Here is a 15362-nt window from a genome sequence, read left to right as displayed (position 1 = left end):
CCATGGGGTCTTCCGAAGTGGCTAACATGCTCACCCACATGCATGCTAATTTTGCTAAGCTCTCTTTAGTGATGAGGGAATGAGAGTCAGGAACATAAATAAAAATCTCTCATAGTCAAAGTGCAAAATTAGCATGGCCGTGAGCCATGTTCTCTGCATTGATGCTTCAAAATGTATCTCTTTGTGTCTTAATTTGACTTGTTTTCTTTACTTTCTTTCCACCTTTTCTTTTTGACACGAGATACATTTTGAGAATTTCTTACTTTTTCTTAAAGTTTCCTTTTGAAGCCAGACTGCAGTTGTGATATCTATACTAATATAAGGATAAGTAATATGTATATATATATATATATATATTAAGAAGCAATTAAACAAGGGTTTATTTTCATTTTTGTCATGTTTGTTTTCATTTCTCATTTGTGTGTTTATTTTGCACATGATTCGGAGGCTTGGCTTGTTGACGACATGCAAGAGAGAACCGATATCATGGAATTTCTGTGTACAAGTTTCCGTTTAGTTTTTTGTTTTGTTATACTTTGACTTTCTAGGTGAACTTTGCTATTTATGCCAACTTTTACAATCCGGATAGTTTATTAAAACGATAACGACAACGATGTGAGGATGTAGAATTTCAAATCATCATTTCCTACAGGGTCTTCTTTTGAGAAAATTTGGGAATTTCCATATGTATTTATTATTACTTTTATTGTCATAATTGTAATGGTCTATAGTTTATTTAAAGTATAATAATCAAATACAATATAATATGATTTTACTTCGTATTGTGATAGTAATTCTACTCCACATGCACCTAAGGCGCAAATATTATTATATTTGTTTCCTCCACCATAATCTTTAGTGAGAAGATAATTTGGATTATTTTCTTTATAAGCAATAATATGTGACCCGATTTGACTGAGAGCCTGCCATGGTGCAACCTCCAGCTTTTCACCAGAGGAGAAAAACTAACTGTATTTATATTTTATCCAAAATGAGCACAGGCAGACTCTCCACATACAAGAACATGTCTGTAATAAGTGTCAGAGCTGAAATCGACATAAATAAATGCTTAATTCTTAACTTGCCATCTATGTTTATAAGCGTAATCAAACATTTACTGTATATCTGAACGCGCCGTCCGTTTGTTTACCTTTTAGCATTGCTCCGGGTAACAACCCGGAAACAAATCAATCTCCGTAGCATTGGAGTGAACGACAGGCAGATAAGCAATCAAAGTTTTTGAACACTAGATGGCAGTAAAGAAGTTAACCATGTAGCTAGGTGTAATGTTAGAGACATTAAAATGGTCATTACATTTTTTACATATTATTGCTTATAGCTACTTAAAAGCCCTATGGTATAGAGCGTCGCAGTCCCTCCCCCTTTCAGAATGACGAGTGGACCAGGAAATGAATCTCAATGCATTTTCCTCATAGGCCTTTCTTAAACTATTTATTTAAAGACGGTTACGCCGCGGACAAAGCCAACTCGGATCGTGACAAATCATGACAATGAACACAATGTTTTGGGGCCGATCAAATAATTTATAAGAAGAAAAACAAAACAAATAGTGTTGTCTCCTGCCTTTATATACCAGTAAGACGCGCAAACACGGGAAGCGAACGCAACTGTCTGTCCCGCTTTTGTGCCCATATATGGAGCTGAGTGATTTGTTTGTGATTGATGCAACACATGTACTCCATATTTGGACGTATAGCTGCTTTGGGGACTCCTTATATGGTTATGGCTGAGTCAAATCACTCAGCTCCATATATGGGCACAAAAGCGGGACAGACACACGGACACACGGACAGACATGATCTGCTAGGTCTCATAGTAAGTACTCACTGCGTTCGCAATAAGCCTATGGGCAAAATGCATTGGGATTCATTTCCTGGGCCCCTGAAAGGGGGCGGGACTGCGACGCTCTATACTGTGTCTATTTAGAAACAAATAGCCAATCTATAAGCTATTAAATGTAACTCTGGTATTTAAGTGCATTTAGTTTTTTTTTTAAGTCATTCCCAAGTTCTCCCAGAAGGAGGCGCTGTGCAGTAGAGACACTACCACAATCCATCCAGTCAGTCAGTCAGTCAGTCAGGATGTCATCATGACATCATGATGACGTCATGATGTCTGCACAGAAATTCACACCATTCTGAACTCCTTTAACCCCGCCCCTCCCTACTCCCCCCCCCCCCCCCCCCCCCAACACTTGACCTGTTGACCTGTGGTCAGTTGTATGACCTTTGACCTCTGGTCAGCTGCATGCTCTGTGTTTTGTTTCTCATTTTCCCTCGCTATCGGGGGGGGGGGGAGGATAGAGGCCTTATATTAAAAGAAAATCACACCCATGTGAAATGAGAGGCGCTGTTGTCATCGATTCATGTTAGCGGACATTTTGACATTGCTACATATTAAGGTGGTCCCTTATTGGCCAAGCGCTCCCACCAACGCCAATGTGATTGGTTTAGCCAATGTGCTCGTTTACACGTGACGTAAGTTTAATGTCAAGTTGGCATTTAATGTTTCGATGTCATATTTAGCTCATACTGGCCAATCAGAATGCATTTTGCCTGTGATTGGTTGGCTGATTTGCTCGTCTGCATATGACGTAAATTGTGCCTTCAATGTCAACAGCGTTTAAAGTTTTGAGCGTAATTTGCGTCATATTTAGCGGAATTTTGACATTATTTCTCCATTCATTGTCAATGTCAAACCGTGAGACGTGTGGGGCCAGAAGCTGTATATAGGAGGGGCTTAAAACTGTATATAGGAGGGGCTTAAAACTATATAGGAGGGGCCTAAAGCTGTATATAGGAGGGGCCTAAAGCTGTAAATAGGAGGGGCCTAAAGCTGTAAATAGGAGGGGCCTAAAGCTGTATATAGGAGGGGCCTAAAGCTGTATATAGGAGGGGCCTAAGGGCCGATTCATACTCCTATTTTAGAGCCGAATAAAAGTCGGTTCGGCGCTGTAGAGCCTACAATTTGACGTCATTTGAGGTTCGGGGGGGCCGTCCTAAGTCGGCTCTTCGGTGCTACTGAAAATTTCTGACGAGCCGAAATCATTTCGGCACTACAGCGCCGAAACAGGAGTATGAATCGGCCCTTAAGCTGTAAATAGGAGGGGCCAAAAGCTGTATATAGGAGGGGCCTAAAGCTGTATATAGGAGGGGCCTAAAGCTGTATATAGGAGGGGCTTAAAGCTGTATATAGGAGGGGCCTAAAGCTGTATATAGGAGGGGCCTAAAGCTGTATATAGGAGGGGCTTAAAGCTGTATATAGGAGGGGCCTAAAGCTGTATATAGGAGGGGCCTAAAGCTGTATATAGGAGGGGCCTAAAGCTGTATATAGGAGGGGCCTAAAACTGTATATAGGAGGGGCTTAAAGCTGTATATAGGAGGGGCTTAAAGCTGTATATAGGAGGGGCTTAAAGCTGTATATAGGAGGGGCCTAAAGCTGTATATAGGAGGGGCTTAAAACTGTATATAGGAGGGGCTTAAAGCTGTATATAGGAGGGGCTTAAAGCTGTATATAGGAGGGGCTTAAAGCTGTATATAGAAGGGGCCTAAAGCTGTATATAGGAGGGGCTTAAAGCTGTATATAGGAGGGGCTTAAAGCTGTATATAGGAGGGACCTAAAGCTGTATATAGGAGGGGCTTAAAACTATATATAGGAGTGGCCTAAAGCTGTATATAGGAGGGGCTTAAAACTATATAGGAGGGGCTTAAAAATAGAAGCCTCATTGGCCTCTGCGGTTAATTGGAGCGACCTCATTGGCCTCATTGGTTGTGACACACCTAAGCATGGGGGCGGGGCTCCGCAGCGCGCTCCACCAATCACGGCATGTTGTGGTAGTGGTTCTCAAAGTATGGTCCGGGGACCTCCAGTTGTCCCTGAGGGGGTTCCAGGGGGTCCCCCAAATGATCGATAGCTAGGAGAGAACTATGCTCGCAGAGTCACAGACCTGTAAGGGTCCATTTGGTTCCATGTGTCACACTCTCAGAGTCACAGACCCGTAAGGGTCCATTTGGTTACATGTGTCACACTCTCAGAGTCACAGACCTGTAAACCTTACACATGAAAAGGCTTGAAAAAGATTATATGACCTGCCGCTGTGGTTAGTTTGACCTTTGACCTGTGATTCGTTTGACCCACTCCTAAACTCAACTTAAACTCCAGGCACGAAGGGACTCATTAAATACCAGGGCTTTCACACGGATGGGCCTGACTTAGAACAGCAACAATGTTTACCTCCAGTTTGACTTGCATTAGGACCGCCACAAAGGGTCCATTTGGTTCATTACTATCACCAGGCCCCCCCCCCAGGGACCCCATTAACATAAATAACATTTTAATGTAGTTTTGTTTCGGGAAGGGACTCTGTTGTGAATTCAATGTTTCACTGTCCTACTCACAGCTTGCCTTGTGTTGTGTTTTTCTTTGTATTGGTTGAGCATGCTTTCCCTAAATGCAACTTACTTTAAGCATGCATCAACATATTGCAGTATTACAATCTAAAGCGTCAACATCTTGCAGTATTACGACTTACTAAAGCAAACAGATTAACACCATTATCCTCAGTCAGCCAGCCAGTCAGTCAGTCAGTCAGCCAGCCAGCCAGCCAGCCAGCCAGCCAGCCAGTCAGCCAGCCAGTCAGCCAGCCAGCCAGTCAGTCAGCCAGCCAGCCAGCCAGCCAGCCAGCCAGTCAGCCAGCCAGCCAGCCAGCCAGCCAGTCAGCCAGACAGCCAGCCAGCCAGCCAGCCAGCCAGTCAGCCAGTCAGCCAGCCAGCCAGCCGATAATACTTATTTTTTTAATGTTTTATAGACTGACATAAACGAGCACGTTTGAGAGAGAGAGAGAGAGAGAGAGAGAGGGGGGGCACCTGCTCTCCGTGTGCATTTAATTTTTTTATGTTGGGTTGCAGACATTTAAAATGTCTTGGTTCACTACATCATTATTATTTACATTTGACAGCCTCAATAGTGTTCTGTTTTGACATCCAATTAATCAATGACGTTTTTCATTTATGATTTATTTATTTTCTTTTTGGGAATATTTGAATCACAGTTTGATCTTGTTCTTTTTTTAACAGTTTGAATTATTTTATATTAGGGTAGGCCGGGTGTGATGTGGATGTGGAACTGTTTCCAACAATAATATTTGGGCTCATACCGATAAACTGAATGTTTACGATGTATTATACCGATAAACTGAATGTTTACGATGTATTATACAGATAAACTGAATGTTTACGATGTATTATACCGATAAACTGAATGTTTACGATGTATTATACCGATAAACTGAATGTTTACGATTTATTATACAGATAAACTGAATGTTTACGATGTATTATACCGATAAACTATTTTTTATGATTTCTAGAGAAACCGTAATCGCGAGGATGTGGGCGTTAAAAAAAATTTCTTTCTTTTTTTCTTTTTTTCTACTAAAATATTTATAACACAGACATTTATATATATATATATTTATAACAGACATTTTGGCCATTTTTTGTATTTTCCAAAGATTTACAACATATTTCAAAAGTAACAAACGTAACGATCTACATCGATACATGTGATAGATCTACATCGATACATGTGATAGCGTCAAGATCTTTTAGAGCATCTACTTCTACTTTCGTGCGACAACAATATATCGTTGACACAATATACTTCTGAAAGTATTTTATTTACAGTGTGAATGATTGACATCAGTATGCTAACGTCTACGCTAATATCAGTATGCTAATGTCTACGGCGCTAATATCAGTATGCTAACGTCTACGCTAATATCAGTATGCTAATGTCTACGGCGCTAATATCAGTATGCTAACGTCTACGCTAATATCAGTATGCTAACGTCTAAGCTAAGCGAAGCCCAAACATTAGTCAAACAGAGGCTGTTCCACATCCCTGATATATTTAGTTTCCCTTTCTTAATTTGTTTTCACAGATTAAAAACTAAATCTATTTCAAGATGAAAATTTGCTATACTTTATTATTTATTTCACTGAATCGTTAATGAAAAAGTATATATATATAAACTAAACTAAAGCAAAAGTGTGAACTGCATGGCTAAGGAGTTGCAGGTTAGGGTTTCTGTCACAGAACTTTCTTCTTCTCTGTCGGTGTGTTTTTTCTCTCCCAGAGGTGTTCTTGTTCATTTCTTCTTCCTCCTGTGTATATATGTAGAGTCAGGCCTGTAGAGATAGATGCTCATTGTGTGTATCCTATCCTCCATTATTATATATATATATTAGAGATAGTTTCTCATTGTGTGTGTTCTATCTATCCTCCATTGTTCCTTCTTTACAGCCAAAAGCTCAAATGCCGGCCGCCCGCTTCGATCAGCCGTTACATGGACATGGCAACTGACTCTCACCACCGTCACCCTCATTATGCCCCTCCTACTCATCACCTCATAGGCTCACGCCTTCCTAACTCCTCCCCCTACCCCTCCTACTCATCACCTCATAGGCTCACGCCTTCCTAACTCCTCCCCCTACCCCTCCTACTCATCACCTCATAGGCTCACACCTTCCTAACTCCTCCCCCTACCCCTCCTACTCATCACCTCATAGGCTCACGCCTTCCTAACTCCTCCCCCTACCCCTCCTACTCATCACCTCATAGGCTCACGCCTTCCTAACTCCTCCCCCTACCCCTCCTACTCATCACCTCATAGGCTCACGCCTTCCTAACTCCTCCCCCCTACTCCTCCTACTCATCACCTCATAGGCTCATGCCTTCCTAACTCCTCCCCCCTACTCCTCCTACTCATCACCTCATAGGCTCACGCCTTCCTAACTCCTCCCCCTACCCCTCCTACTCATCACCGCATAGGCTCACACCTTCATAACTCCTCCCCCTACCCCTCCTACTCATCACCTCATAGGCTCACACCTTCCTAACTCCTCCCCCTACACCTCCTACTCATCACCTCATAGGCTCACACCTTCCTAACTCCTCCCCCCTACTCCTCCTACTCATCACATCATAGGCTCACGCCTTCCTAACTCCTCCCCCTACTCCTCCTACTCATCACCTCATAGGCTCATGCCTTCCTAACTCCTCCCCCCTACTCCTCCTACTCATCACCTCATAGGCTCACGCCTTCCTAACTCCTCCCCCCCTACTCCTCCTACTCATCACCTCATAGGCTCACGCCTTCCTAACTCCTCCCCCCTCGACTCGCCTCTCCTCGCTCTAGAAGAGAAACTAAAAAAGAGACAAATTATGTACAGCCATAATCCATCCATCTTAAAGAAGCAAAAACAGGACGAATTTTAAGAAAAAGAAAAAAATCTATCTGACTAGAGATTGTAGATATTTATCGGATTAAAAAGAAGAAAAAAAAACACATCCTATTTAACACGAAAAAACTTGTAGATGTACAGTTTTTTTGTAAAGAGAGAGAGAGAGACAGAAAAAAGATAGCCTGGAATTATTTATTGAAGAAGAAGAGAGATATTTAAAAAAGAGAATTATGGGTGAAGTTTATTTTTCATGTTCTGTGGTGTGACTGTAAACCATATGTTGTTATATCCCTGCTTTAAAGGTCAGAGGTCAAATTGTTTATAAATAATTATCCCCCACACGTATTCTAAGAACTGTTTTACACAGCTTTCCTTTCTGAACTCTTTCCTTCAACGCCAAAACCATGCGAGGAAATTTGTTGATGTAAGTTCACACACACACACACACACACACACACACACACACACACACACACACACACACATCACGGTATCGTTGGTATTGATACCATTTATTCTTCCTCTTCCTTACCTGACCAGAGCCATAGAGTAAGACAGTTACGACAACTCCGCTGACTTCATTGGGCTTCAGTCCAATGGAGGCTCTCCTACATAGACTTCTATTGGATTCAGTCCAATGGAGGCTCTCCTACATAGACTTCTATTGGATTCAGTCCAATGGAGGCTCTCCTACATAGACTTCTATTGGATTCAGTCCAATGGAGGCTCTCCTACATAGACTTCTATTGGCTTCAGTCCAATGGAGGCTCTCCTACATAGACTTCTATTGGCTTCAGTCCAATGGAGGCTCTCCTACATAGACTTCTATTGGCCTCAGTCCAATGGAGGCTCTCCTACATAGACTTCTATTGGCTTCAGTCCAATGGAGGCTCTCCTACATAGACTTCTATTGGCTTCAGTCCAATGGAGGCTCTCCTACATAGACTTCTATTGGCAAAGAGTGACAATGCCCTGGACCGGAAGTAGGCAGAAGGCATTTGACTCAGGGCAACAGCTCAGCTTTAATGATCTTAAATCCCATTATTGTAGATCGTGTTTTAGTAATAGTACAACATAAACATTACAGAGACTGTAGTTGTTACTGTACAACCCTTTAAACGAGTAAGACGCGCAAACGCGGGAAGCGAACGCAGCTCGTACATATTTGGGTTTTGGACGTATAGCTGCTTTGGGGACTTATGGTGCCCCTTTTGTGCCCATATATGGAGCTGAGTGGACCTGGCCCCTTTTGTGCCCATATATGGAGCTGAGTGATTGCTGATGCAACACACTCCATATTTGGATAGCGGGACAGACACACACACACAGACAGACAGACAGACAGACAGACAGACATGATCTGCTAGGTCTCATAGTAAGTGCTCACTGCATTCGCAAACAGTTGTCATGTTGCTGATATTTGCGCCGCCCTCGTTGAAAACAATGTATTTCCAACTCCAGCTTGTCTCTCTCCATCCAGGCTGCATGAACAGCGCTCGAGCGCTCAGTTTTCTGACCCCTCAATGACGTCACTCTGTATAACTATGGCTCTGGTCTCAATGACGTCACTCTGTATAACTATGGCTCTGGTCTCAATGACGTCACTCTGTCTACTCTATGGCTCTGGTCTCAATGTGGTAACTCTGTCTACTCTATGGCTCTGGTCTCAATGTGGTAACTCTGTCTACTCTATGGCTCTGGTCTCAATGTGGTAACTCTGTCTACTCTATGGCTCTGGTCTCAATGTGGTAACTCTGTCTACTCTATGGCTCTGGTCTCAATGTGGTAACTCTGTCTACTCTATGGCTCTGGTCTCAATGTGGTAACTCTGTCTACTCTATGGCTCTGGGTCTAAAAACTTTAAGTTGCAGTTTGTATGTATTTTTTGTGTGGGGTATGTGAACTATATACATTTACTTTATTTTAAGTACTTTTACTTCTACTGCACTACATCTCAGATCCAAATATTGTACTTTTACTCCACTACATCTAATACATTTTAATCACTTTTTCCACCACTGGGTAAAGAAATACTCACTACTTTATAGGAACTGCTTCTCAGATGCATATTACATCACAATGTCTAATCAGCCAATCGCATTGCAGCAACTCGATGTATACAAGCTTGAACACAATTGTCACTTTTAGACACCATTTAAAGTGCAAACTGCATCTTTAAGTAAGCTTTGTGTAAAGTAAAGGACAGGAAAGGGTTAAAGTAAGGGTTTAAGTAAGCTTTGTGTAAAGTAAAGGACAGGAAGGGGTTGATATTAAGGCTTTGTGTAAAGTAAAGGACAGGGAAGGCTTGATATTAAGGCTTGTCTGGTTGTCCGGGACAAGTAATACATCATTCCGGACAAGTGCATTCAAATTGTACTTGTCCGTTGGAAAAGTGACTCTTGGTTTAATCTGTTTCTGTGACGCTCCTAGCAGCCAACAATACGGCCTGGCATTATTATATTGTGGGAGCGTACCTATGTTCCCCAGGTTCTATGTTCATAGAACCAGGGGCACATAGAACCTGGAGAATATAGGGATGACCCCATAATCACCTCTCCAATATTGGCAATAGCCCTATAATGACTTTGATCTTCCATGCATTCCAAATACACAGCCATAAATCGGTCATATGTGTATTGTATATCGGTCATATGTATATGTGTATTTGGAATACATGTATGTAAGGTGTATGTAAGATCACAGACATTCTAGGAATATTCCTCTAATATTCCAATAATTTATTCACCAAAACATTGATTGATTTAAAATGATTTAAAATGTATTTGTGTGTGCTCGTGCTCCGGACAAGTGCCCCAAAAAGTTAATGTCAAGCCCTGCCGGATAGCTGTTGGATGTTTGTGAAATTATAGACTAATGTGCCTTGATGTAATGTTTGTGTCTTGACGTGTCATAGGATATGTTTGCATGAATAGAATGTATAGGAGATGCATGGTTCGCATAGTGGATAGGATGTAGCATAGTGGGTAGCATGTAGCATCCTGAACAAACAGGTGATGTATGCTGAACATTCATGACCCGTGAAGACTCACCTGTTCTTATCGTCGTGTATGGAAAACAACAGATCCACACAAGCTCACGAAGCGCTGCACGTTGCTTGTGAGCTTGTGGATCTGCTGTTTTGGTGCGTTCAACCCAGTGTGAATCAGGCTTTAAAGGCTGTTGGTGAACAAACATCATCCTCTTCCTTTTGGTTCCTTTGGTGTCGTCGTTTGGTCTTGATTTGGATTTAGCACGGTTTTCAGTTTGGTTGGTGTGGTTTGGTCTTGGTTGATTTAGCATTTAGGTTTTGAGTTCATGGTGAGTTTCTATATTTTATTGTATTTGCATTTTGTGTTTTAACATCTGGGTCCTTTTCTGGACTCCACTTCCGGGAGATGACCTTTAACCTTTAACGACCTCTTTGAAAATCTTCATGTATTTCCAACAGCAGCCATATTGGAAAGAAACTCAGTGTCTTCCTTACTTCCTTCACTGGTGTAACCTTCACGGGCTCTGTTCCATTCTGGTCAAACAGAGTCAGTGTTAATGATGCTAATGAAGGCTCTGTTCCATTCTGGTCAGTCAGTGTTAATTATGCTAATGAAGGCTCTGTTCCATTCTGGTCAGAGTCAGTGTTAATGATGCTAATGAAGGCTCTGTTCCTTTCTGGTCAGAGTCAGTGTTAATGATAAATAAATAATACATATTTAGCCCCATGTTCGAATGCCCCCGCCCCCCTGTCAAAAAGAGCTAAAATCCCTGAAACGAAAGAAAGCAGCAAATGAAAAAAATAAAATAACATTCATCTTTTACTTTTTCTAATAACAACCTAAAACATGAGCCTTGTTTGAAAAAAAAACTAAAATTGTCCTTTAATGACGCTAACGAAGGCTCTGTTCCAGTCCAGTCCTGTAAATCCATATATGGGCTGTCCGTGGGTGCGTTCGGAAATAGCGCCCTGAGTGCATTGAATGCACTGAATGCACTGAATGCACTGAATTCACTGAATGCACTGTGCAATGCAAACTAATGGGCCCGACTGCGCTCCAGTGCGCTATTTCCGAACGCACCCCACATTCCTTGACACTTCCTTCCTGGACTACCCTCCCCCTATCCACAAGGAGGAGCAGTGGACCAAAGCATTATGGGAATTGTAGTCCAGGAAGGAAGTGAGCCCAGTGTCCATGACATCATGGAGCCCATGGACACTTGAAATACTATCTAAAAACAGGAAAGTGTGTCTTGTCTCCCAAACATCATTCAAATAAGATCTGGTTGCAAAAGGGTTGAAGTGGCCCTTTAAGGGTTTCATGGCATACATTTATTTTAGGGTTTATGACCTCAATCAACACACACACACACACACACACACACACACACACACACACGCACACACACACACACACACACACACACACACACACACACAACCTGCACTTTGAACATTGAGTGGATTTTCTGTGGGCTGGAATTTTCTTTGTGTGTTCTGAAGCCTTCTGAAGCTGCAATGAAATCAGTGAAAACAGTGACATCTGCTGGCAGATTCCAGATGTCATACAGGCCAATCAGAGCACTCCTCCAGACCACAGACACATCTACTGCATGCTAAACGTTCAGATTGTTTGTGTTCAAATTGAGCTCAGAAAACCTAAAAGAAATAAGAAAAAAAATACAAAACATTTTTTTTGTTTTTTAAATCTTATGATGTCATCTCCCGGAAGAGGCGTAGTATGGGAACCGGACGGAAGCCCCTCCCCCTCTCGTTTCGACCAACCAACATGTCCGTAGTGTCGTTCTAACATGTCTCCCTGTCTCTGTCCCCTCCCCTTCCCCCCCCCCCCCACCCACCAGGAGGTGAATTAGTGACCCCGCCCCCTGTTGAGGACCCCTCCTCTGTAGCTCCTCGTGCACCCCCCCCCCCAACCCTCCATCCACCACCCCCCCCTCCCCCTCCCCCCTTCACCCTTCACGAGACCCGCCAAAGCGTCCCGTGGCCAGTGAGCCGGTGGGCAACGAGGCAGCCATGATTGTGATGATGATGATGATGATGATGATGATGGTGATGGCTTGGTGAGATCGCGGGGCGTGGCTTTCTGGGGAAGGCGTTCGACTCTTGGAACGAACAAACCTGCCCCGACGTTCCTTCCTTCCTTCGTTCCGATCGACGACGCCTCCCGTTTTTACCTCCCGGTGAAACAGATGAGACCTTTTTGTCGTTGTTGTCGTCGGACCTTCCGGGACTGCTTCCTCTTCTCCCCCCCGACCGACCGACCGCTGCCTCAACCGCCACAACCCCCCCCCCCACCCCCCCACCGGCAAAACCCAAAAGCCACGAAACGCTAACGCAAACCTCACCATGAAGCGCCGCCGCTGCCAGCGCTAGCGAGCTAGCGTTGCACCCCCCCCCAACCAGCCGCCACCACCACTAAGCTAGGCCGTGCCAAGCCGCCATTACGCCCCCCCACCCCCACCCCCTCCCCCCTTAATAACCTCCCCCTTCATAATGTCCCGTATAATGTTACTCCGCCCACAGCGCTCCCAACCACCCAGCCGGGCGTCAGGCGAGTCCCGCCCCCGGGGGGCGGGGCTCCGGTCGTCCGCGAGGCGAGCAGCACCAGCGGGATGGTCGTGGGCGTCGTGGCGGCCGCGGCGCTGTGCATCCTCATCCTGCTGTACGCCATGTACAAATACAGGAACAGAGACGAGGGCTCCTACCTGGTGGACGAGAGCCGCAACTACATCAGCAACTCGGCCGTGACGGCGCAGAGCAACGGGAGCGCCGCCGCGGACAAGACGCACGGCGGGATGATGAAGGGCGGCGGCAGGAAGCAGAAGAACAAGGACAAGGAGTACTACGTCTGAAGAGACCGCTAGCGCCACCTAGAGGGAGAGAGAGAGAGTTATATACAGAGAACGTCTGAGAGAACATTTATTTATCCGTTTCCTCGCGGAGGAGCTATACGACCAACGATGGTATTATATATTAAAAAAAAACACACACACACACACAACATTTGAAGCTCATTCTGTTGCCCCGCGCTGACGTGAACTCAATGGGCCCCCGGGGGCCTCCCTCTGGGGCCCCGCGCTGACGTGAACTCAATGGGCCCCAGGGGCCTCCCTCTGGGGCCCCCCCGAGGGCCCAGGCATTGACCAGGGGCCTCCCCTGGGGCCCTAGGCATGGACCAGGGACCAACCCCCTGGGGCCCTAGGCATGGACCAGGGGCCTCCCCCGGGGCCCTAGGCATGGACCAGGGGCCAACCCCCTGGGGCTCTGTAACATAGAACCACACTTACTATAGTAAGCATTACCGAGAAAACAGGCTGACTAGAGCGAAACATTTTAGTGACCGTAACTCTTGTAAATGCGCCGGGAGGTGTTAATGGGTGTAGTTTATCGGCCACATCATCCGCATAAACGCTGACTTTTATTAGAGCTACGTTGATCCTTGGCGTATGAAACTGAACGAGAAGGAGAAAAAAAAATACAAATAAACGAAACAAAAGTAGTTTTTCTTTTTGTAAACCTGTTGATGACGACCTCAGAAAGGCTCCTAATCGGGACCATTTTAACGCAGCGCGGGTCGGGACACCAAATCATTGTACTCGTCGATGGAAGTAAAAACAAAAAAAAAAGACTCTTGCCAGACATGGATATGACAAATATTTGTATTGTTTATACATTATACGAGTGTGGTGTCTTATTTTTGTTTCCTTTCCCTTTCTTTTTTGTTTTTGCTCTGAGCAAACAAAGAAAAAAAAATCTATATATACAATTGCTGTGTATCAAATGAAACCAAGTGGCTAACGGTACATGTGGTAGGATGGATTAGCTCTGATTTCAACAACAACAACAACTATTACTCTCATTGTGGGACAGAGTGACTCTGATAAACAACATATATACTAATGTGTGCTTTATGGCGCCCTCATGTGGTCGGTTTATCTTGTCTCGGTTTTGAAAAAAACAGTAACAAAAAAAAAAAAAAACAAGCAACTGATTGTAAAATGTGCATGCCATCCTGAGTCTGTGGTTTGTACCGATGGACCCCACCCCCCGCGCACGGCGGACCCCCCCCCGCACACGGCGCCCCCCCCCCCCCCCCCGCGCACGGCGGACCCCCCCCCCCCCGGGCACGGCGGACCCCCCCCCGCGCACGGCGGACCCCCCCCACCCCCATTCGCGCGCGCGTGCACAGCGGACACAACGCGCGGCACGGCGGAAAAGTAACGCATAAAAAACAGTCTCCACATCCCACCCCCTCCCACCCCCCCCCCCCCCCCCCCCCACCCGGTTCAAGTCCCGTCGGGGGGGCGGCAGGGAGCGGAGGTGGAGGTATTTTTTTCTTGGACGTACTAGTTCTCGACGAGGCCAAAACTATTTCTCCTATAACGTCAGATCGGAAACTTTTTGCAACCCTCAAACTTTTTATTTATTTATTATTATTATAATTTATTTTTCATCCCTTGGGCGGGGGGTTGGGGGGGGGGGGGGTTAAAATGTCCGCCACGAAACGTGCAACTAATGTTTTCTTTTATCAGTTAAAAAGAGGAAGGTGTAATGTTGAATTTATCAGCCAGGTGCGCAACCTGGTTTATGTGTGGCTTCCATCGCTGCCCCCTAGTGGCCAAGGGTTCCATCGCTGCCCCCCCTAGTGGCCAAGGGTTGCATCGCCTCCCCCTAGCGGCCAAGGGTTCCATTGCCTATAATATGGTTGTATTTTCTAACGGGGAGGGCGACAGATGCAGTAACTTATACTACAAACACTGTTATAAACGTCTATTACGAAAAATAAAACCTTAAACGTGAAAAAATTCTATCTGTTGCTGTCAACGGTCGACTGTGTCAAAGAAGAAGAAAAAAAGAAAAAAACGAGGAGAGATTTGTTTACATAACGAGTATTTTAATACATGCATAGTGGTTGTACTTTGTAGGTATAGAGAGATATTGTACATAAACGTATATATATATATATATATATATATATATATAATTATACCATGAGCTGTATCTCCTTTTTAGTACCTCTGTTGTACAGACACTGAAACATGAAGTTTATCGTGTTGTATCATGACCAAGAATCTACAACTGTTACA

General features: G+C 44.4%; 1 protein-coding gene across 1 annotated transcript in view; it reads left to right on the top strand.

Moving 5' to 3' along the window:
• The window catches only part of LOC308329166 (neurexin-3a-like), a gene marked incomplete at both ends in the record, with an annotated part of 120876 nt that extends 107749 nt beyond the window's left edge, over positions 1–13127 (top strand). The window contains one exon of the mRNA XM_080783369.1: positions 12799–13127. Coding sequence (XP_080639495.1) covers positions 12799–13127 — 329 coding nt within the window. The remainder of the gene's footprint in view (positions 1–12798) is intronic.
• Positions 13128–15362: the final 2235 nt, after the last annotated feature.

The sequence above is a fragment of the Protomyctophum bolini genome, assembly GCF_963924005.1.
Source record: "Protomyctophum bolini genome assembly, chromosome: 15".
NCBI lineage: Eukaryota > Metazoa > Chordata > Actinopteri > Myctophiformes > Myctophidae > Protomyctophum > Protomyctophum bolini.
The sequence above is the reverse complement of the archived record's forward strand: the minus strand, read 5'-3'. Positions and strand labels throughout refer to the sequence as shown.